General features: G+C 35.6%; 3 protein-coding genes across 4 annotated transcripts; 1 reads left to right on the top strand and 2 right to left on the bottom strand.

Moving 5' to 3' along the window:
* The first annotated feature begins 1322 nt into the window (after positions 1-1322).
* On the top strand, positions 1323-4883 carry LOC128206662 (basic salivary proline-rich protein 1-like). Of its 2 annotated transcripts, none has more exons than XM_052909267.1 (3): positions 1323-1523; positions 1994-2407; positions 2712-4883. In XM_052909267.1, exons 1-3 carry the CDS (start codon positions 1347-1349, stop codon positions 3765-3767), a joined length of 1647 nt encoding a protein of 548 aa, XP_052765227.1. In that variant the 5' UTR covers positions 1323-1346; the 3' UTR covers positions 3768-4883. The 2 variants fall into 2 exon arrangements, with proteins under 2 accessions (XP_052765227.1, XP_052765226.1); XM_052909266.1 differs by having other exon boundaries at positions 1324-1523; positions 2709-4883.
* Positions 4884-7536: 2653 nt separating this feature from the next.
* LOC128206347 (protein starmaker-like) lies at positions 7537-15943 on the bottom strand. Its single transcript, XM_052908738.1, has 7 exons — positions 15839-15943; positions 13870-14004; positions 13222-13287; positions 11340-12497; positions 10830-10998; positions 10096-10211; positions 7537-8331 (listed from the first exon to the last, which is right to left on the bottom strand). Exons 1-7 carry the CDS (start codon positions 15905-15907, stop codon positions 8305-8307), a joined length of 1740 nt encoding a protein of 579 aa, XP_052764698.1. The 5' UTR covers positions 15908-15943; the 3' UTR covers positions 7537-8304.
* A 5806-nt stretch (positions 15944-21749) lies between these two features.
* Positions 21750-24528, bottom strand: LOC128204831 (uncharacterized). The gene is made up of 2 exons (XM_052906239.1): positions 23990-24528; positions 21750-22242 (listed from the first exon to the last, which is right to left on the bottom strand). Exons 1-2 carry the CDS (start codon positions 24526-24528, stop codon positions 21750-21752), a joined length of 1032 nt encoding a protein of 343 aa, XP_052762199.1.
* Positions 24529-24876: the final 348 nt, after the last annotated feature.

Below are 24876 nucleotides of genomic sequence, written 5' to 3'. Positions count from 1 at the left end.
CTATCACCTAGCACCGCTCAATAACTTCCATCTTGGGGTGAGCTTGACCAAAATCGACCCCCAACGTCCAGGACCCCCTATTTGGGTAAAACAAGCACACTGACCTACTTTGGGTTGCTAGAACGACCAGAAGGAGGCGATGTGACGCCCTAAGACCGGGTACTGGCATGTAGGGGACATCCAGGACTATCACCTAGCACCGCCCAATAAATCCCAAATAGGGGGTCCTGGACGTTGGGGGTCAATTTTGGTCAAGCTCACCCCAAGATGGAAGTTATTGGGCGGTGCTAGGTGATAGCCCTGGATGTCCCCTACATGCCAGTACCCGGTCTTGGGGCGTCACATCGCCTCCTTCTGGTCGTAACAGCCACCCAAAGTAGGTCCATGTGCTTGTTTTACCCAAATAGGGGGTCCTGGACGTTGGGGGTCAATTTTGGTCAAGCTCACCCCAAGATGGAAGTTATTGGGCGGTGCTAGGTGATAGCCCTGGATGTCCCCTACATGCCAGTACCCGGTCTTGGGGCGTCACATCGCCTCCTTCTGGTCGTAACAGCCACCCAAAGTAGGTCCATGTGCTTGTTTTACCCAAATAGGGGGTCCTGGACGTTGGGGGTCAATTTTGGTCAAGCTCACCCCAAGATGGAAGTTATTGGGCGGTGCTAGGTGATAGCCCTGGATGTCCCCTACATGCCAGTACCCGGTCTTGGGGCGTCACATCGCCTCCTTCTGGTCGTAACAGCCACCCAAGTTCCGTGATGTTTGGTTTCAATTGGTTAGGCTGTGGTGGCCTGTACGTCAAAACAGAGATTGATCATGATTGTATGTTTATTTAATTTTTCATTAATATTCATTTAATATTACATTTATTGCATCATACAGTATGTCCAGTCCTCGTTTAGTGGTTACAAATACATTTATACAGCGATCGATGTTATTGATATCAAACCAGACTTGTTGTCTTCTTTAATCGATATTCTTTCATCATTTTATTTATTGCATTAAACTGAATTACGTCCAATTCTTATTCAGCGTTCACCAATAAATGTGTTTTATGTTTCCTTTTACTTCTACAATCTGGTGCATTTCAAGAATTTTCAGTGCAAAATTTATTACGGTTATGATTAAATTCCTTATTGGCTGCTGACTTAATGTATTTGGCAATTTTCTCTATTTCGTCGTATCTATTTCCGTAAGTCAACGCAAACACTTATTGGCTGCTAGCTATTGGCTGCTGGCTTGGCGTTAGCAGTGTATGCACTGGAAACTTCTTGAATGTTCGGCCGCTAGGTGGCGTCCGATATATGACTATTTTTAGTAACACCTTTGGAAAATAAATACAGGCAACGATGGCCAGTCGTCAAATGTTTAACAATTTTACAGGAAGTCCAAATCAGAATCAAGGTATATTGCCTCCAGGTTGGGAAATGATTTTCGATCAAAGATCAGGGTGGCCATATTTCGTTGACCACAATACACACACGACGACGTGGGACGATCCACGAACGAACTCTGCATTTAGCAAGGTGGGTGGAGAAAGTTACTTTTGACAGTTAGTAATTTCGTAAGTTATTTCATGGATTATCAATTGTTAATAGGGTGGATTAACAATAATGATGGAAACACCGTAATGACATGTCTTTCAATTATTTCCTTACAATGTGGAAAACGGCGTTGATTTGACATATTTTCATTGAGAATTTTCTAGAGCCATTTACATGTATCAAAACTATATATATGCTGTATTGCTCTAGTAGAGCAATACAACATATAGTTTTGATAGATGTAAATGATCATGTATATTGAGATGACAGTTAGGCTAAACTTCATTATAATTTGCAAATAATGATCTGTTCAGGATGAGTTTTGAGGAGTTAATAGTAGGGAGTATGTGATAAAAATAATTATTATAGCTCGAGTTATTTTCCGACATGGCTAGCTGGATTGTGTTATTGTATCCACTTGTAGTTGACTGTAGTTTTTTTTGTATTTACAGGGCCAACAACTTCCGCAACACAATCACATGGGAAGCCCTTTTCAAAGAGGACAACGTGTTATGGAGATACCTGTTCAGCACGAGTCCTCAAGGCCTTCTGGGGGCCTATCAGGCTGGCAGCAGAGCAGAACCCCACCACGTGTGTCAACTCCACCTCGAGTTAGCACACCTCCATTGAGTCAAACTCCGCCCAAATTCCAAACCTTGCCAAGAAATCATAGGGAAGCTGTAAGAGAAATTCCTATTCAGCATTTTTCGTCTGGCGGAAACCGTTTTGATCCACGACCAGATTACCCGGGTGCTCCACATTCAGAACACAATCAGCAATCACCTTACCCACCGCAACAAACACAGGGGTATCCTCCTCAAAGCCAACCCCAAGGAAATCCTCCGCAACAACACGCACCTCAACAGGTAGGTTACTCTTAAAACTATTCAGTTTTTGAGAAGTCTGAGGGCAAGCATATGATTACTTTTGATCATTGCGGGGCTTTTATTAAAACTCGACAACCGCACCATTCACATGTTCTTTTCTTGTTTTATGTTCTTGTAGGTCTTTGACTTGTTAATAATAGGATTTTTAAACAATTTTGGTTTCATAGGCGATGAATATCTGCCTTACATTTCACCATACACTTTTGTTATCGTTATCCATAAATTAAAGTTTAAAGATAGTTGTTTTCGCATGTGCTTACGATTGTTTCCTATCTTACAGCAGCAGGGACCACCAATGCCACAGCCGACGTTTTCGCAGTGTGCCCCACCAGAACACAGAGAGGAGGTGATGTACAATATACCCATCATGCGTGAACAGGCAAGGCAGTCTCCACAACCCACCCAGGGCCAGGGATATCCACAGCAAGCCCAAGCTCCAGGTTACCCTCCGCAATCCCAGGCTTCAAACTATCCACCGCATACGCATGTTCCGAGTCACACACAGCAATCTCAAAACCTTGCACAAGGACAGAGTTACCCACAGCAGACTCAAGCTCCAAACTACCAACAACAAGCACCAGGCTACACACAACAATCTCCACAATCCACCCAAGGACAGGGTTATCCCCAACAGACTCCACAAGGTGATTTTCCCCCTCAGCAGGGCTATCCCACCTGGCCAAGACAGCCAAGGACACAACCAGAAGCTATGCCAGCTTCTCCACAACCGAAGGCCTTTGCAACTGCCGAGACACTTCCAAGAGCAGGGAATAAAAAATCACATGAGAGCAGAAGCAGGGAAGAGAGCCCTGCTCCCAAAGCTGAAAGTAGAGCAACCAAAGCAGAAGATCAGACTGATTCCAGAGCAGGAACTCCCAGTAGACCCACAGAAACAAAAAATGGACAGCAGTCAAGCAAAACTGCTGAACCTGAAAAACAGAAACCAAAGACTCCTCTTGAGATCATTCATAGTATACTTACAGAGTGCCAACAGTACCAGGAGAGAGTGAACTCATTCAGTGGTACAAAGGATAAAGAATACAAATTTCTTGAAGAAATGCTGACTCGAAGTTTGCTTAAGCTTGACGGAGTAGAGAGTGGGCAAGATCTGAACATTCGGCAAGCAAGACGCGCAGCTGTGAAAGAAATTCAGTCATATCTGGACCAGCTTGAGTTGAAGGCTTTTAGTTCACAAATGCCCGAACAAACTGGTCAAGCTCCAATGGAGCAGGGAGGTTCGCAGTCAAATCAAGGTGCTGAGGGGATGGATGTTTCTAGTCAGAATAGTAATGACAAAAATGTTAGAGAGATGGTTCTGGACAGTGAAATCTCTTGTTGACCTTTGTAAGAGATATAGATTAAGATAAAACTCAGTATATATAAACTTTACAGCAATACTTTTAAAATCTAGTTAAGTTTATTATTTTATATGGTTGTTACTTGCTACTTTGTAAATTTTGCCAAATCAAGTGTAGTCAAATGTAGTTGTGATGCTTATTTTAGGTGATAGACATAAAAATTTAAATCAAATAAAACTATTCATATTGCATATGTTGTTTTTTGCATGACTGTATAACATAAAAATTCATTTTTGAAAATAAAAAAATACAAATCGTGACAAATATTTCATGCAGTTAACTTTTTGTCTTGTTAAGATGTGCAAGTTGTCTAAGTCACAAGCAATATTTTTGACAGGTCGTACCAAGTTGATTCTTTGATTAATAACTGGTTTGAAAATGAAATGTAAAAAGATCTTTCTTCCAGACAGTTTAATGAAACTACCAAATCATAAACAGGTCAAGGAAAAAATCCACTTGGTTCAAAGACCCCAAGCCTACCAGGCAGATGAAACTTAAGATGGCATCAATTTTTGTATGACCTTCAGGGCTTTTTCAGCAAAATTTGGAAGAAGACCTTGCTTTACATTCTCAAGATATTTCAAGGCGTAAATGCTTGAAATTGGGAAAATTGTATGTGTTCATGTAAACACTTTAAAAACTCATTTCAAAATTAAAATTCATATAGGATTGACAATTTGAAACCAACAACGATTATAACACTAGCACTCATCACAACTCCATGAATTAAAACAAACATAAACAAAACAATTATAATTATTTTATATTTTATGGGGGGGGGGGGCTGGACTGTGTATAAATTGGATAAAAATATTTTATTTTTTTTTTCAATTGGGAAATGGCCAAATTTCAGCTGAAAAAAGTCCTGACAAGTCCTTATTTGTCTCTCTTTCGAAGATCGTGCCCTAAGGAATGTGATTCAGTTGAATGTTTTTTGTTTTATTTATTTACTTGTAAAACTAAGTGCTTAAGTTGTGATGACACACTGGGTTGTAATTTTCATGGCAAGTTTTTATTTATTTATGCACATTTATATATGAGATTAAATGTTTTTGTTTGTTGAAAATATTTGTATACAAATAAAATAGTACTTTTTACTCCGTGTTTGTTTTTTTACCAATAATTTATCCTGAAATATTTTTGGTCTATAACTTTCGGCACGTAATATAAAGGGTCATTCTTAGCTTTGGCATGTTCATTTAATAATATTCATGAGACAAGACTTAAAAAAATTCCTGCACAAGGACAACAAGACCATATCTGGCAAAACTCCTTGACCCTAGATATATTAATTTCTGATTTATACATGTTGTCAACTTTATGGGGGCACACTGGTTTGCAACATGCCATTTGGAACTCTTCGGCCTTTTTTATCGAAAACAACCTGGGATGTATTTGGACTGTTTACATACTCAAAAAGTGGTATGTTAAGTCCAAGTTGCAAGTAGATCGCATAGTAATTATATTTAACAGTTAAATTTTATGACTTAACTCATGGGAATCTTAATCAAGTTTGCAATAATACACTTTACTTGCAATCAATTTAAACTTAGACAAATAAATACAACTCTAAAACACTACATTTAATTTATGATATAATTAAAAAAAGTACAAACTATTTTAACTGATGTACAGGCATACATCAGAGGTTGTTTTCGATAAAAATGGCCGAGGAGCTCCGAATGGCAACATGCAACCCCTTCCCAGTGAACTGACATTGTATTTTGGGATTTGCCTTTTTTGTTAAGTCTTGAAACGATGCATTCTGGTATAAATTTAAACTCGCTTGCTAATTTGTTATTATGACTTCCCTTTATTTTTAAATGGTAATAGATGGTTGTATGGTAAGAGATGGATGTAACAAAGTCTATCTACGTTGATGATGTAACTACACAGGAATGATAACTACCAACCAATAGCATTGGCATGTTCTGCTCAGGTAATTTTCACAGTTATGGCCCTTTGCAGTGTTAGACACCAACAAGTTTTGCACAAGAGTCTGTCAGACTACCAACTTGTAAACTCTACGAGTACAAGTCATTATGAAGGAGCCCAGCTGTTAAAGCTTAAATTCATCATCACACAGAAAAGATTAATGTATTTTTTAATTTCTTACTTATGACCGAGTTATTCTTGTAGGGTTGGCACATCTCTAGCATATTGACATGAACATACATGTATATTGTTTGATAAATCACAGAAAGTTCAACCCAAATCAAGAAATCCAGCAGTCATTTTTGGAAAAAAACGGTATCTTTTGGTTTACCTGTGGCTTATGCCACTAAATTTAGTCAATTAACCCTATTTAAGGAAGGTCATGGCAAAATAATTTGTATGGATAATAGTCAACAGTACTTGACAAAAATATATTTTTCACAAGAGAGAAGAGATTTTGAAGAAGAAAAAGGCCACCAGCAATGGTGTAAAAGTTTCACATGACAAAACTGCTAACTTAACACTCAGATTGCACTGAATCTTGTATAAAAATATTTGTGCCTCAGTTTATTGTTAGACCACAAATCTAACCCAATGACCAGATGTTTTAGAGATGGCTGTTTGTTCAATTGAAAGCATGTTTCGCGGAGCATAATTTAAGTACAACAGAATGTGCATCTGCAGCGAAATGAAGATGCCTGCTGTAGCTAATTATAGATAACAATACAATGAAAACTACAGGGACAAGCCGAGTGGCCAAATGCTAAACGCAGACCCTGTTTAAAGGCAGTGATTATTTTTGGTGGAATTTACTGCCTTTTGGAGACTGTTTTCCTTGCAGAAAATAGTCAATTTCCCCCCAAGATTCATAATTTTTTCCCAATTTGATAAATGAAGACTACATTAATGCATTAAAAAGCAATGCATTTCTTGAAAAATAAGCAGTCTTGACAAGACTAGCCCTTTCACAGCATAATATATGCCTAAAAAAGTGAAAACATGTATATTTGTCTTTATATTAGCAATTGTGGCCTGAATTTGTATTTTTCCAGTTGACTTTTTTCCTAAATTGCAAGCCACAGGCAGTGAAAATAATTCCAAAAAAATCACTGAATGTTGTTTGTGCCACTTATGTTACAGATAAACCACCCGTCTGGATGCAATGATCAGACATTATTTTATAGATCATATTCGTGTTGTTCTAGTTCAGATACGACCTCTTCATTGGTGCCATCTTGCAAATAGTTGTTGGTATTTGGAGTAGTTTGCTTTAAATTAGAAGCCAAGACAGCCAAGGGCTTCTAAAAAGTTATTTTGCTTCTGCGACACAATGGTTCTAACCGACAATTAACGAAAAACACACAACATCACAAAAAAACAAAGATAGCTAAAGCACATGTATGTATCAGATGTCTTTCTTAACAGGTACAAGACTTCACTGCAGCTGAAGACATTGTTTCCCACTCAACTCGTGTTTCTCCCAACATTTATCAAAAATGTATTCTCTTTCTAAACAGGTACAAGACTTCACTGCAGCTGAAGACATTGTTTCCCACTCAACTCGTGTTTCTCCCAACATTTATCAAAAATGTATTCTGAAATTCTACAAGTTGAACTTTCTCTTGAATTGATAAAGTTAGCTTTATTGCCAGCATACATCCAAAACCTTCTTATTTCCGATCAAAGTGTTTTAAAATAAAATTGTTTCAAAAATTCATTCAAACAAAAAAGTTGTCAATATAGTTTGTAATTTTAATATTAAATACATATTTCATATATAGTAATAATTGTAATAACTATCTTGCAAAATCACAGATAAAAGAGACAAATAAAGTATCACAGATCAATAGCATGTTTTTGAAATCAGCCTTAGGGCTTATAGGCATGTTTCTAAATATATAACTACATAATCAAATTTATTAAGATTGATTCAATGATTTTTTCAAACAGCTACCCTAACAGTTACATTTCATGATAACATGATCAATAGATGACCTGGTTTAACACAATGTCAGAGTCATGCCTTTTGTATGCGATACTCTTTGTACAGACTTGACCTGACCTTGAAAATAAATGTTTGACAATAAGAAAAAAGGAAGACTACAATAATGTTGACTGCAATTATCGTAATTTTCATTACACTCAAATCAGATAATCTCTGTCCTCAAAATAAACAAAAGGACTGCTGAATCAAGGTGAAAGTGCAATTTTCTTTTCATTGTTAATCCGTTAAGAATTTTCAAATCAGTATCATCTTGACAAGCCGTAACTTAATACCAGTGATCTCCCTTGATGAGCAAAGAAGATCTTGAGTAGTAAGAAAAGCTATCAGCTACCCACTTTTTAAGAAACTGATTTTGTTTTATCTAATTTCAGAATAGTTTTAAAGAAAGCTTTTGAATATTAAATGGTTAATATCAAAATGGTAAATATATCCCAAGATTTGGAACATTGTCACATGATTTTGGTGATCATTGTGAGATACCAGCCAAGGGAGGTTACACTGCACTGAGTTTTGAATAGCTGGAGTAACACAGTCAATATCTGCATATGGCAAGAGCATCATGCATTGGTTGTCTACCTTCACATGCTGCCCTTCAGCTTCAGATACTGAAAATATAAACAACAGGAGTGTGTATATAAGACGGCGACAGCAGTTCACAATCTAATAAAGCACATGTTACTAAATAAACATTTTTCTTCAGAAATTAATTCCTGCCAAAAATGATTATTGTGTTTACCTGTGACATTATTTAAGGAATAAATTGGGGGGTTGACGTCATTATCGGGGTATGAACGCAATTGGGCTGGTCTAAGTGAGTGGAGTCCATGCGTACTTTGACCAGCCTAATTGCCTTCATATCCCGATAATGACATCAACCCCTCAATTCATTCCTTATATTTACACCCCATAGTTCATTATTTCATTCAACCTTTTAGTAATCCTTTCATACCCATTCTATAAATAGAACGACCCGACTGTAACCGGAAACATTTTTTAAAATGACGTCACAATAACGCGGGAAAAGATCAACCACTTGCAGGGCTTTTTTTGCCCATTTGACATTTTGGGAAATTTTGCGTCGTAAAAATGCCGAAATTGGAAAATTTTACAGCTAAAAGAAAAAGCTGTCTAGTCTCCTGCGAATTAGGAAATTATTTAATATTAGTTTATTTTCTCTTTAAAAGACCCCAAAAATATCAATTCTTGGGTTGTAAATATCTATTGCAATAAATAATGACAGATAATATTTCATACTGATCTCTTAATGTGATGAAAATCAATGATTTCCGATTAAATTATCGAAAAAACTTTACATCACATCATTTATTAGGATGTTGAAAATGAACCAGTACCGCTAAAAAGACTTTCTAAAAAATTAATAAAAACAAACATTTTTTTTCTATTATTTTTGATTGGAATTTTTTCTGAAGATTGGGAAAAATATCTTATATTTTGCTTTGGGAATGGGTCTGATAGTCAGACCCGTGGGTACTATAGAAAAATCCCTGACTTGAAATCACTTTTAAACCTAAAAATGAAACACTTTTGGCAACAATACGTTTGAAATACGATAACACTTTCTAAAATGTTGATTTACTGGACTTGCTGACACAATACAAACAATAACAATATCAATAATTTTCATGTACATTTGTATATTGTTATGCGATGAATTGCGATCGGAACATATCCAAAGATGTTGCATTCATCGACTGATGAACGCAATTGCCGAATGGCAGTTCATTCAAGGAATGGAAGTTGAGGGGTAAATATATTGGAATGTGTGGGTGGTTATGGATTTTTGTATAATTGCCTGACGAAGACAAGCATTTGCAAGCACCATTGACATGGGAATCATTTCATACTTGCTGAATAGTATTTTATTTACAGGTAAAAGGTTTCTCAAACAGATGTCTTTACAGGCAACGACACAAAGGCAACATACATGCCATATCCCCCAACGGGGGAAAAAATCCCCCAGAATTTCGACCCATCCCCTGGTTCCCCACTGGGGGATTCATATCCCCTGGAATTTAAATTTTTATTTCTTATTTTTTTCAAAACTTGCTTAAGGTTGACAATGGAAAGCATCAATAATATTATGAGTGTGAAATTCCATGAAGGACCATGATGACTAAGTCCAAAAATTATTGTAATTTGAGTGTATTTCTGTATTTATTCTTATATTATAAAAGCAGATACGCAAATTTTCATCACATAAAAATCCCCTGGTGTAATATCAAAATCCCCTGGAATTCGGAACAAAATCCCCTGTGAAGCCTCTCAGAAATATGGCATGTAAGAGGCAACGACAATATCTATAAATTAAAATAAGAAGTTAAAACGAAGCCTGTGTCCCTGATACGCACATTTTTCCTGCTGTCTATTGCCTGCTGCACCCATAACAGCTCCATGGCAATGTTCTTCCTCATCTGCTGTAACTCCTCCTTGTCATCCGGAAGTGACAGAGGAACATCAGGCATATCTGAAGAAAGAAAAGTTATTTTTCCAACAATCAAATAATACCAGGTTATCGAAATCCAGTGATAACTGACAGTCAATAATAGCAGTGGCATAGCCTCCACTAAGCTAATTCCAGGGCCTACACATCATTTTTCCTATAAAGAAAGAACAAAAACTACCACCAAATTAGACCTAAATTTTTATGTTAGTTTTCCCTTTAATTAAATAAACATCAAAATGTTCCATTAGCCAGACAATGTTTTCAAAGAAATCAGGCGAACAAGGAAACCCAACAATTTGATGCCTGCACATCAAAATTAGTCTAGCTATGCCCCTGAATATTGTTTTAAAAGTTGAACCCTGAGTGGATTATCTTTGTTTTCTTCCTTAAATAAACTACCATATATATATATATATATATACCAGAACAATAAGAAGCTCATAGTCTTTGTAGCATTTATTTAACGTCTTTAGTCAAGGCCAAGGATTATGTTTTTGGACTTTGACAACAAGGCTGTGAAAATACATCTGCTTAATTTTGATAAAACCAGTGTTCTGAAGTAAAAAAAGCATCTGAAAATCCAAATTCACACCTGGATTTCAGAAGCTAATAAAAACTCACAAGTCTTTGTATATTTACCAGGTATGGAATTATAACTATCCCAGACTGAAGTGACATTCGTCAGACTGGTACTATCAATAACACTCTGGACTGGTTTCTCCCTTCTGCTAGCTGCGGTGGAAATGTGGTCCAGTCTACCTGACCGTGACATATGACTTACAGGACTCTGGGAGGACATTCTTGGACTCTGAAGTGAAACATGTCATGATGTGGGATGAGCGCTTTTTAAGATTTTTGGTTTATTCTTTGGTAATTAATTTGGTATTAATTTTTGGAATTTACAAATCAATTGAGTCATTCTTGAAAGCATCAACTGGGGGCTAATAATGAAAGACTATTGTTAAAGTAATTTGATTTTGTAAGTGAATATTACTCTTAACTGTCTGTAGTGTACCATTTATAGAAATCATCAATGATATATATGCATGTTATATACAAAAGTTATGTTTAATGATGTTTATAGCGAGAGTATGAGAAAGTTTATGATTACATGAAACTAAAATTATAAAAATTACCACAAGACCATACCATGACATCCTCTGCCCTAGGTGATCTGTCCGGCTTTTCAATCCTAATTGACCTTTTCTCTGACTTCTGTGACCTTTCAGATCTATCTGACCTATGACCTTGATTTTCATGGTCATTTTCTTTGGATGAATACCTTTCTGACCTTTGTGATCTTGAATTTGACCTTTCAGAGCGATTGGCCCTTTCAGTGGCATTGTCTTTGTTTAACATTTTGTCCGACTGCTGTGACCTTTCTGAACTATCTGACCTATGACCATGAATGTCATGGTCATTTTCCTTGGAGGAATATTTTTCTGACCTTTCTGACCTTGAACTTGACCTTTCCGATCTATCTGACCTTTGAACTCTGCCTTCAAATTCATTGTCTCTTGCTGACCTTTTCTCTGACCTATGTGTCCTTGAACTTGACTTATCAGATCTGCCTGACCCCTGGCTCTGCAATTCAATTTGCTCAATATCATCCACTTCTTTGTGCTTATAATATTTTTCATCCCTGCCGGAGTTTAGATAACTTTTTCGAGAAGTCTTCGACCCATCACTTCTGTCAGAATATTGTTTTTCATTGTCCATACAATTAACTTTTCTGTCAGGCTTTCTGATAATTACTTCATCATCATAATCATCACTTAGGTCAATAACTTCATTCACTGGCTCCTGTGTACCCGCATTTCCTCCTTCAAAGGAATGACCTTTATTGACATGTTTCCTATCATTTGCTTTCAATATCCTAGTATCACCAGTATACATCTTTTCTACTGACGGTCGAGCATTCATTGAAATGCTATCTCCCTTAGAGCCATGACTTGCATGTTCACTTCTTGGACTGACATCACTTTCTCTGGATAAATTCAAATCCAGTTTAAACTCAGCAGTTTCATCACTTGTACCCTGCCTGTTTCTACCCCTTTCATGGCCAGATATCACATTGTCTGTTCCATCTGTAAGATCAATAATTTCAGTTGCTGAATGATCCTTTGTTGGTAGATCATCCAGAATATTTTCCCAAGTCTCAGTTTTCACACAGGGTCCACTTGATTCAGACAATTTTGACACTGTTTGAGAGGTCAGATCTATAAAGCTGGTCTGAACTTCTACAGAATGCTGCTCTGCAGTTGATGTGCCAAAGTCCTTTCTGTTCCGGTCTGCTGCTTTTACTGCCTGAAACAAAAATAAGAACTTTAAAACGTTGTAGCAAGTATTCTTAAAAGAACATACAGACAAACCCTATTCAGTATTGACTCAAAATCATTTGGCTCGATTTCCTCATTGGCTCATACTGGATGTTAAGGGTCGATTTCTTTCAACTGAAGGTAATCATTTCCACTTCGCTTGAATTTCCCAAGGCTAAAGGTACTTTCACTGGTCGATTTCGAGCCAATGAGGTTCAACGGTCAGTCACCTTACTACTTTATCAGGGATGTAATTGACCTGGCAGCTGGAGGGCTGAAACATTTTCGGCCATGGGTTTATGGGGCACTCTTGGGGTCAAAAGCGCACTGCTGTAGAAGAAAAAATAACTTTTTAAAAGCTCTTGTGAGGGCTCTCCTGACTTTAAATTTGAAGCAAACTTGAATATCAACTTTAAAACTGAAAGCAACTAAATAATGTTTTTCGGGTAAAAAAAAAATTGTTGGGGTGGGGGTGGGGGTGGGGGGGTGGGGGGGGGGATGGGGGAAGATCAGATCCGCGGAATTCCGCAAACAAATCACATCCCTGTTTATCATATGTATCATATAATTAATAGACGTTAGCTATTTAAAACACTTTTATGTTAAAATAGAACGCCTTATCACCTACAGGAGAAAGTAAAGATTAAATGTATAATGTATACATATATCTAAAATTATCTCTCTATATATAAATAATTTAAAATCATAAATACCTTTTTCTGCTTGTCATTGTTGATATTCTTATGGAATGCCCTCTGAGTTGGTGTCCCCTTTTCAATCTGTAAAATAAAGCCACATATTGCTGGTATAGAAATGTTTAAATTAGATATTTAGATAGTCACTTGTACAAAATTTAATGAAGGCATTCAGAAAATATTTCCAATAATTTATCAATCCATTTTCCATGTTAACAGTTATTCAATTAAACAGAAGCATTGTTTTATAATAAAACTTGCCAAATTTTCTAAGCTGTTTCGATATTAAAACTACAACATAAAACTAATGGTTTTTAAAATAATTGAAATTGGAAAGGCTTTAGTTGGAAGAATAGCCAGATATGAAATACAAAAGGCTGTAGTTAGAAGAATTTCCAAATAATAATGTTGAACCTTTATTCTTATGATAACATTTCAATTTGAATACATTTAGTAATTTAATTTTAAATATAACATTATATTAAATTTTAATTTTAATACATTTAGTAATTTAATTTTAAATATAATATTATAACTGATTGAAATGATAAAAATGTTAATTGTATGGGGGAAATATCAAATCTGACACTACATTATCACATGTATACAGGATTTCTTTTATAATATCTTTGCTTACTGTCAATGACTTTAATACAATTATAATACCTTTGGAAAACAAGGACTGTCATGTTTCCACTCCACATGATGACTATCATGTCTCTCTATCTCAGAAAACACCTGCTCATATGCTCTACGAAGTTTCTCCAGTCGCCATCTTACAAGGTTTCCTCTAACCAAAGCCTGGAAGTAGATAATTGAATTTAATAAGGACATTTCAGTGGTTTCAATTACGGATGGTAAAATCTCAGTTGACTTTAAATATTGGTCAGTGTGGCCTTGTGGTATAGTTGTCAGATTCTCACCCAAGAGGTTGTGAATTCAATCCGCACTATGGGTACTTTCTCATTGCCTCTCAAGTCTTAAACAGTAAACTGAACACCAGTACTGCTTTTTACCCAGAAAACTGGCTTGAGAGTAATTCTTTAAGCTATCAGCTTGTTTGTACCGGTATGTAACAATTAGCTTAAATAAATTATTATAAACTAATGGTTTCGAAAAAACATAGCATTCAAATTTTACAAAGTTTGAAATATTTTTTATTCCAAGTTATCATTTATTTTATCTAATCAGCTTTATGGCCATGAAAGCTGTTCAAAAGTAAACACATTTAAGAATTAGTTCATATGATCATCTCATTGATCTGCATAAAATCATATCTGTTTTTGTTTACTATTTTGATGTCTTCATTGGAATGCAGAAACCGGGATCTACTTTAACAAACTCACCCTCTCAAGGCATATCAGATTCTGGCATTGATATGAAGGGCAAGATAGTGCTTAATGTGCAAACATTTCATGCCAAGCTCAAGGGTTGGAACTCCGGCTTATTCATTGTTAAGTCTTATTGCAAAAGCAATGACTGAATAGCGAATTGGATCTTGACAAACGTATGGGGATTGTCAACCTGGACCAAAATTGCCATACCAAGAACATTCCCTCCCAACAAACTTAGTAAAACATTTCCAGTTTGTCAAATTTAGGCCAGCCCAATGTGTGAGGGCAGACTTCTCTGATCCATATCCAGTTAGGGTGACAGGTCTTGGTTTTAATCCCCAGTTAAGTCATGTGGAAGACGTTAAAGCTTTGGTTTAAACATATTTTATTTTCCGAGAACATTATAGAGCAATAATATACACAATAATAAAAATAAGGATTTGGCTGGAAGAAGATAAACAACAAATAGTTTTACACAATGCATGCTAAAGAACCAGGTCTATCTAAAAGAAGCTAGGGTATAAATTACATCGATATCTCCTAGTATTACACTCAACTTTGTTTTCTGCGAAAATTATATGCAACACAAAGGGTTTGACATAAAAGAAACATTACATGAGGTCCACCATGTAAACTGCTAGTTAATTTACCTGTCATATAACAGAATTGTAATAAAAAAAACTATAGTTTTAATAGTATCCTGATAAAAGGTGGAAAGGGAACTTTAAAAGGTAAGTCATGTCCCACTCTTATAGTAGGAATACTAAAAGGCAACGCTAATGCACCAGTGAATTGTAACCACAGCCCCCAGGTCCGGAGAATAGCGGGGATTTCGACTTTCCGTACAGCCAAGCCCGGGTAAAATTCCCACCCTGCGGGTACAAACTGCTGGTAGAATCCCCGCCAAATGCCCAGCACCCCAGGGACCCTAAGTAAGGCACATTTACATTTACTGCTATTTTTGGCTTGAAGTCAAAACCACTGCATTCACCCGGTATACCCCTGGACACGGGGGGGGGGGGGGGGGGGGGGGGGGGGGGGGTCGGGGTTAAATCTGACTGGTGCATAAAGAAACCACAAGTTGCTTCGATAGATGGAGAGCCCAAGACAGACATATTCTGAATCTTCAACTTCAGAAGTGTTTATGGGTTCCAAATTTACAAAAGCAAATATCATATATTTATTGATAATTAAGTTCATGTTTTTGTACCTTAATTGTATTGATTGACAAACCTTTAACCAACATAAATTATAAAAAATGATAAAAAATATTAATAACATGACCTTATTTTCGTCATTACCTGTATAATTACAACGTGAGGGACATTAATATTGTTGACATCTGAAATTTCCGCTTTGCCGTCAGCCATGTTTCAACAAAGCGATACACTCAATTTTGATTGGATAATCTTGATTCTGGATTTTAATTAAGTAATAACGTACAGCATAGCAAACGGGCGCATTATTCGATTTAGTGCTGTTCAGCGCTTCGTTAGCATGGACATTTTTCCTGTACAATAGCCATTTTGTTCAATCATTGACTCAGTGAAAACTGCAGCCTTTAAATTGGTAGGCGATGATTTTCATTATTGAAATTCCCCCTTCAAAAAGGTTGAGCAAAAGAGGTTTGACAAATTTCAAAGGGAATTTGTCAAACAATAACAAAATGCAAATATGAAATTATTCGATTTCATGGCAAAAAAGTATTTTTACTGCAACGACAACACCTTAACTATTTTATCGGTAAGTGTCTAGCAGTTGGAACACAAAGTCAAAGTCAAACATCGTTTATTATCTCATACCATTAAATTTATGGCACATAATAAATATATAATACACTTCCTAATGTATAGGATAAAACACACCTACCTCATTCGAGGCGGCCAAACCTTGCGAAATATGTGGTGTGTATTAAGCAGGACCCATAGTGTCAAACATACTCAGACAAATTGATGGAATATTCCTGTTTCACTGTTCTTGCCGACTGACCTAGCCTATTATAGCGGCATAACACTTTTAAGTTGTGTAGGAAATATTTTACCTCAGTATAAACTACCAGAAAGTTTTTCGAAGAAAGGTGTCTAAAGGTAGAAGAACAGGTATATTTTCATAAAAGTAATAGTATTGCATTCTCATTAATCTAATGCAAAGCATCGTCGCTCTGGTGTTCGAGAATGCAATATATTGACTATAGAAAAGCGTTCGATTGGATCAATAGAACCGCATTTTGGAGAGATTTTTTAATTCATGCCATTGATGGTAGTGTTTTGGGTTAAATCTTACTTTATCGATAATGTACATACTAAAGCAAAATGGTGTATTAAGGTGTAACGGTCCGCTGTATGCGACGGATGTGCGTTCATAATCTCCACTTCTATGCACTTGCTAGAAAGCTCAGCTGTCCTGTGAGGCATAGTAAGTTGGAACTTCAACAATCTTTAAAGCTCTGCTTTCCTGATGGTTGAAGTGTAACGGTCCCCTGTAGGCGGCAGAGGTCTACAGCGGCCGAGGTGCGTTCATAATAATATTCCGTATAAAACGGAAGTACGTTCATACCGGATGTGAACTTGGTTGGTAATATGCAAATTAGCAAAGCCTGGGCTATGTGAGAATAGATAAGTTAGTGTATATAAAGACCTGTGGACCCATAAAAGGGTCGAGCATGCTTTTCCCTGAAGGCATCTGTTGGTGTTTTGTGTCATTACGCCAGAAAGCTCGGCTATTTGGTGTTTGTATGTTTGGCTCGCACGTTACAAAAGTACATCATGTCTTATCTAAAAAATTTAGTAGTGGAGAAAGTGTTCGTTAAAGGAAAATTGTTTCCCTATATTGTTTTCTATTTTCCTGAATTATTTGTTATCATTCTCATTCATTAGAGGTTCAACAATGAAAAATCTATGTTGTATACATAGCATCATTCGCTCTAGTGTAAGAGAATGGAATCCTATATGTCAAGTCAATATGAAATACTTCATTAGTTAAATATACCATGTTTCTTTATTTTCTAGATTTTGCAATATGTTTTGCTATCCCTTATGCCAACGGAAGGCAACATTTTGCTACGAATGATGACTAAAAACAAAGATGAAAGATAATAATGTTATGTTTGTTGACAGTCTTAATTCATTCGAGGCAAAATATTGCATACCGACGAAGCATTTATGACGCAATTTATCACCATGTATACACACACTGTTTCATCAATATGAATTTGTTTTAATTGTGTAAATAATTATGACATTAAAACTATTTATATTTAAGTCAACCACGATGAACTATTTTTTATGTTTTAAAATATATTTGCACTACCTAATTAAGCTAAATAAAATAAGATATTGTGATGCGTTTTTTTCGAGGAGCTTGGCCTGATTTTTTCGGGTAGCCTATAGGAAACATGTTGTCAACTGGCGATATTGAATTACGCAATCGGAACACACCCATTTTCCAACGAAAACAACCTCGGCTGTAGAAAGGCAATTTAAAATGTAAGAAATCTTAACATTTAACTACGCTGCAAGAAGATCCGTAGTAATTTCAATTTAGCAGTTTAACCGATGCAATAATACACTTCACCGGGAATCAATTTTAACTTAGTTATACAAATTACACGTTAAAACACTACACTCAATTATTTATTTTTTTAAATATTATTTTTATTATTAACTTTAGGAACTACTTCAACAAATGCACTGGTATAACATCCCATGTTGTTTTCGATGGAAAATGGCCAAGGTGTTCCGATTTTGAATTACGAAACGTCGTGACGTTTTGCGTGGGTCCATTCCTTAAAAACAATCATGAATGACAATAAGGAGTGGACATTAATACACATGATCATGTTTCTACTCTCTGTTATTTTTATGTGATCTTTTTCTAAATGGATGTTGAAACGTTTGTAAGTCTCACTGGATTTTGAATAATCGTTTCCACATAGAAATGAACTCGAAGGAGCCGTAAAGTTGTACCATAATGGAGTTGCGTATTAGTTAGTAGGTTTATTTCAAATAGTTATGTTTTCTTTGATCAGTACAGCAGACGTTAAAACAAATCATTTTCACTTGGTAGATGTTTGTAGCAACGAGAATATCCTCTTGGCTGCATCCATGTTTTAATGGTAGAGGGGTCACACTTTGGGGCCGCAACTTTTGGCGTGTCCCCAATTGCCCGGAAACCGAAAAGATTAGCCAAAATACGCAGTAAGAGGGTCTGGGGATCCTAGCCCCTTAACGAACATATCGACTACGGCGTTGAAAATGTTCGTTTCTATTTACCCGATCAACCTTCCGTTTCTTTCAACCCTACACTTGTTTTGTCGTAGTGTAGATTTTGTTTAGGAGTTCCCTTAAAGTTTCTTTTCGTTTTTTATAGTATATTGACATGAAACGTTCACTTGGACAAATTTAGGATGTGGGTAATGGCGGCCCTGGAGATACAATATATTTGTTGTCGTTTTAAATACCTGTACTCATTTATTAGAATTTCCAAAAGAAAATGATATTATCTATAACGGTTGGAAATAAAACAATAAAAGCGTTGATGCAATTTTGAAGAAAAGGTTAGAATTTATCCTAAAATTTATAGTAAAAAACAACAACACGAAAATAATTTAACAAATCCACAGCAAAACGCGTATCAGAAATCCATGGGTTCGATAACTTCGTTATTTAACATACATTAGACCATTTATGCTTGGCTTGAATACGCGGCGATCCTCATTTCCCATCCCAAAAAAGTAGATCCAAATATATGATCATGCGGGTGGTACGGTTCTCCCACCCAAATATGTACAGGTAGATCCAAATATCGGGCCATGCTGGAAATTCTTATCTTGCCAGCGGGCAAAGATGAAAAAAATACCCATATGTACAAACAATATTAAATTACAGTTCTACATGTATTTCCTCTAACTGAGGTGGGAGAAAAATCATCTACAATGGCCGTTCGTTTAATACAATCCATAAGTAAAATTCCATGGCCGCACGTGTACAACAAGGTTTACTGAGTTTTCGCAGAACACCATGCGCGAGGGTTGGAATGAACCTTTCTAACACAAACAAGGTATATGCTTTTGCTCCCATCTCAATTAAACAAATATAGTAAAAATGTGTTTTTTTCGCTTCAGTGCGTAGTGAAAATTATTCGTGCATAGGTATGTGCTGATTTGTGGTTATCATGGATATGCCCATAATGATTTTAAATTTGTAAATATCAAAAAAGCTTTTTAAATAGTTCTGACATTTGAAGATAGAAATGTTTTATATTTATTTTCATTTAATTATGGCCACAAGACGAGGTATGTCTATCATTTTATTGTTTACATCGGCCTTGACTTAGACGGAAAAGGCATTATGTTATGGCAGCCATTACCGTTTATTGCTGTGCGAAGTCCACGGACAATGGCCATGGACTATGATTATACTCTCTTCTCTTTTCTAAGTGTCGAAGAAAATGCTGGAGAGGAGACGTGAATCCTCTAACTCTTGCATCTATCGATAAGAAAACGTCGTTTTCAACATTACGGCGCTGAAGTATGGACCAATATTTCAATGGCGGATACTCGAGTTTAGTTAAGTGTTTTCAGCACCTGCCTAGGGCAACACGTATCTATGGACATGGCGCTCTGTATGTATGGTTTCCCACTGACATACGAAAGTTCCATTCAGCAATGCATTTTATACATGATTATCTATGTGATTTTAACATATGTAGATCCATCTATTTAATGAATTGAATTGACATGAATAAACGCAACTTCTCGTAAAGTTGATGTGTTTGATGTTGATGTTTTAATTATTATATTTATCTTTACTTTCAACTTTTGTCTTTGTGCAAAAGTATGTATAATGCGATGAAGACAGTTCAATATAATACATGCATTTTCAAATTTGGTAATACATTTGAGTGCAACAATATGTTACAGGTGTTTTAGGACAATAACAGTCATAATAACAATATTTATTTAACTCAAACACAACATAACAATGGATTACAGTTTTTTAACAACAAGTATAATTTATGACTTCTTTGAAGTCTAGATGGGTCAAACAAGAACGAATAATTTTCTTCAAATCAACAAATATACCTTGTATCTAAATAAATATGATGTCCACAACATTTCGTTACTACATCAATCACATCTCTTTGGCAAAAATATTATTTTAACTTTCGTTATCGCATAACAATAATTATACATACTAAACAGTATTTTAAGCATTCGTACGAGTAATTTCAGTAAACAATTCTTGTAAAATAAATCATCACAATAGCCGCAAGTTTAGTTACAGTTTGTGTATAATAACACGTTGAAATAACTGTACAACTTTACCAGCAATCTTAGGAATAACTCGTGTATAATTACACGTCGCAATACCTATAACTTTAGTAGCAATAACAGGTCGAAATAAACTTTACAACTTTACCAGCAAATTCAGTAACAATACAAGTATAATAACACGACGTAATAACTGTACAACTTTTATACATCTTATAACATTCTTGAGGTGATAGTAAACTATTGTGTCTGCTCCTCAATTAAGAAATTAAGATCACACAAAACTGTTCCAGTTATGGAATTATGCGCGCATATTTGTAAGACACTGCAAAGAGAAAAAAATAAGATTTTTTTTAGATACCGCTCCTAGTATTCACATACTATCTTAAAAGTAAAAAATGGTTGGTATGCAAAGTTTCATAAAACGACGCTCTTACAACTTTCGGAAAATTTAAAAAGTTATATAAATTAAATTTACATTGCATAACACTAAAAAGGTAAAATTAAATCATAGATGCACAGAAGAATTGTTCGCCCGCCCCCTTTTGAACCTCAATTTTGTAGTTTTATTTTATTTTATTTTTATTTTGTTCGCTTGTTCGGATTTGTCTCAGACAAAAACTTAATATGTGTAACATTGAGCCATTTGTTCATAACTTTTATTGAAGTTTTAAACGTCAAAGTTGTTAACTTTCAAATCGTTCCTGCTCTGGAAGTTTGATTGGTACACCAGTAATCTGCAGTATTTCTAATTCGATTTGAAACCAATGTTTCATCTGTACTGGTTTTTATTTAAATATGAAAGCCCATTATATAAAGTTCACCTCTGAAAACTGATAACGATGTCGTTAATCACGTCGTTAACTTAAACAAAGTTCAGAACAATCAGCCCTTATCGCTCTTTCAGATGACTTTCATCCGTTGGACACAAGACAAGTTATCTATGTCCTGGGAACATCGGATAGGGAATCTTTGCTTTGGTTGCTTCCGGTGGACAAAGTCTTGATTGTCGTGTTGCTGCTTGCTGCCCTCAACTCGTTTGTCTGTCGTTGAAGATCTGTCCTTTTGAGTTTGAGATAAATGATCAGATTCATGATGCCTCCAAGATTAGTAAATATGACCCCAATGTCGTGAAGAATTTCCGGAATTTGAGCCGGGTTGTTGACAACCAAAGCCCAGACGCCAAAGACAGCCACACTCCACCATTGCACGAACGCAGTCAATACAAACATGGACATGTTTCTGGCAGCTTTGCAAGGTGCGTTCGTCGTTCTGGTAAGTGGCCCTAAGGTGTTCTTCAAGTTGTTCACTTGATTTCTGATCTTGAACCAAGTTAAGATGTACAGTGTGATGTTCACCGTCATGACGATTGGTAGTGGGATGGTCGTAAAAGACAGGTTTGCGACATTGCCTTTGACAGCGTCGTAGAAACACCTGCAAAAATGTGTTTTATTGAAAAATGAATCATCTGTGGTCCGTACGTATATTTGAAATAATGAAACAATACGTATTACACATGATTGAATTCATTCTATTTGAGACATGCCGTAAAATGTCATTAAAATGTTCACATTCACATCGATTTACACTTCTAAATTTCCATACACAAAAACTCGACATGATCGTTCCAAGGCGGTACCTAACAATCCTGGATAAACACACGTAGTTTTTTTATATAGAATATATGCACTGTGATGTTTGTGGAGTTATTTGTTATTTCATGTTTCTGGTTGGTGATTGTTTGTTTGTGTGTTCTATGTCTTTTTGCATTGGCTCTGTGCCATTAAACGGGGTTTATGTTTAAACTTTTGACTTATGTGCTTATTTCTATATTTTTTTCAAATAAATATGTATAAGTCTGAAAATGAAAACATCTTAATAATTAGCTTATAAATATATAATGCATTTGAAATAGGGAAAACTTATGTTCATGTATAGATATCTAGTGAGTAGAAAATGTGTGTGCATTCATCTGAAAAAAAAACTTAAATATAAAGCAATGCATTTAAATTTGAACCCTAAACAATACTAAGCTTTACCCTATAAACCTTTTTAATTTTCTGTTTTCGCTTTTTAGTGGTAAGGGAATAGGACAAAGTTATTGAGGTGAGTCACGTATGTAATTCTAATAAGATAGCGCATTCGTAGTATTTTTTAAAAATAAAACTACATTTAGTGCACGGCTCTGTTATTGTATTATGTTGACAGAATAGTTAAGGCACAATCTATCAAATATCATTACTAAATTATGCACTATTGGAGAATTTTTGCAAGTGGTTTATAACTTTAACTACGTTTTGTTATTCAGTGCATTGATTTAGTGCATAAGTAATTTATTATATGTTCATCAAATACTAAAGTTACTGCTGTTAATTCGCTGATACAAATATACCTGTTTATAGCTTAACTCATTTATTTTTTATGTTATGTGTATCAATCTCTATTGATACAGTTGCTATTACTTTATAACAAATATTCTTGTTTGTATGTTACATGTTCGCTATTTGTAGACGTAAGCCATTTTATTCTATGAATTTTATCGTGGGTCATGCTGGCCTATTTCAAAAATTTATTGTGTGTTATATTTCATTGGATAAACTTTCTTCCTCTGTGTTCATTTCATTTATAAATGATATAAAAAGTCATAATTTAATGTGTTTGCTTATTATTATTATTATTATTATTATTATTATTATTATTATTATTATTATTATTATTAATATTATTATTGTATTACTATTATACAATGTTAACTTTTAATTTGCATCACTTGTGATCCATAGTACTTTTATGTTCATATGTACGTGTTTATATCATATTTGTGTTCCTACCAACGTCACTTGCTTTGTCGCTAACGACATGCCGTCATTAAACAGTAACGTCTTTTCTATGATAATTTTATATTTACTGATGAAAGCGTATCGTAAAATGTAGAATTTATTAAAAGAAAATACAGCGTTTGAATGTTTTATCATTTATATATTGAAAACACTCAAACACTGGTGTTTTATATACATGAATACATGTAAAACACACTTTCTGTACTACATTTCGGGGACTGCATTTCATTATCGTTGCCATTAAATGAAATATTCAATATATACCGTGTTCCTTCAATTATTTCTCAGAGAATCAAAATTATATTTAATTCCAATATTTTTCAAAATCAAAATGAACTTACGCGCTGCCCATTGGTCCAAACTGCCCGTAAACAGCTGCAACAACAGCGCCGACGAACGGCACACCGAAGGTCAAGACCAACAGTCCACTGTCATACTTGCCGAAGTATATCTTCTTGTTGAAGTACATCATCACGAACGCATCTATCGCCACAACGTTTACGATCAGCATCTGTGCGGCAAAGAACACGACCAACATGAAGCCATATATCGTACAAAGCTCCCTTGGTCGGACATGGTCCTTGGTGATTACAATTTGCAGATGGTCAGGCAAATGGGAGACGCTGAACAGGGCGTCGAATGTTGACAAATACACGACCAATCGTTCGCTCTTGGACCATTTGCTGAAGAACGTCCTGTAGCTCTTACGGCGGAACGAGAGAGTTATAGCTGCCAATGCACACGAAAGGCTAACTGCTATACAAACTATTGCCGGAATGTGCACGTAATAAAACTTCCCATTGGCCAGTCCATAAACCGGTATGTCATATCCGTCACGAAACATAAATGCGCTCTGCTCTGTTGTATTATTCGAAGCCATTTACCGTTGTGTATTTATTCTGCGAAAATAATAAAAAAAAAATATTTTTTTTTTAAATAAAAAATGAACAACTAAATGGGTTCGCAAACATTAAATGCGAAGTCCAAATAATACAGATTGTTCCATATGAAAGTGTTTATATACATGGAATTGGAAAAAAATCACGCCAATTATCATTCGGAACTTAAGTGCCCAAATTAGATATACAATTAGCGAAGTATATTATAGATAATCGTTTTCTCACGTCCAGTAGAGATGCGACAGTATATCAGATACCGTATTCCAATACATTCAGGGATACAGAGCCAGTATTTAAATATACTCCGATATGACGCCATATATTGTTTT

The sequence above is a fragment of the Mya arenaria genome, chromosome 10, assembly GCF_026914265.1.
Source record: "Mya arenaria isolate MELC-2E11 chromosome 10, ASM2691426v1".
Classification (NCBI taxonomy): Eukaryota; Metazoa; Mollusca; class Bivalvia; order Myida; family Myidae; genus Mya; species Mya arenaria.
This window is presented reverse-complemented; position numbering and strand designations above follow the sequence as displayed.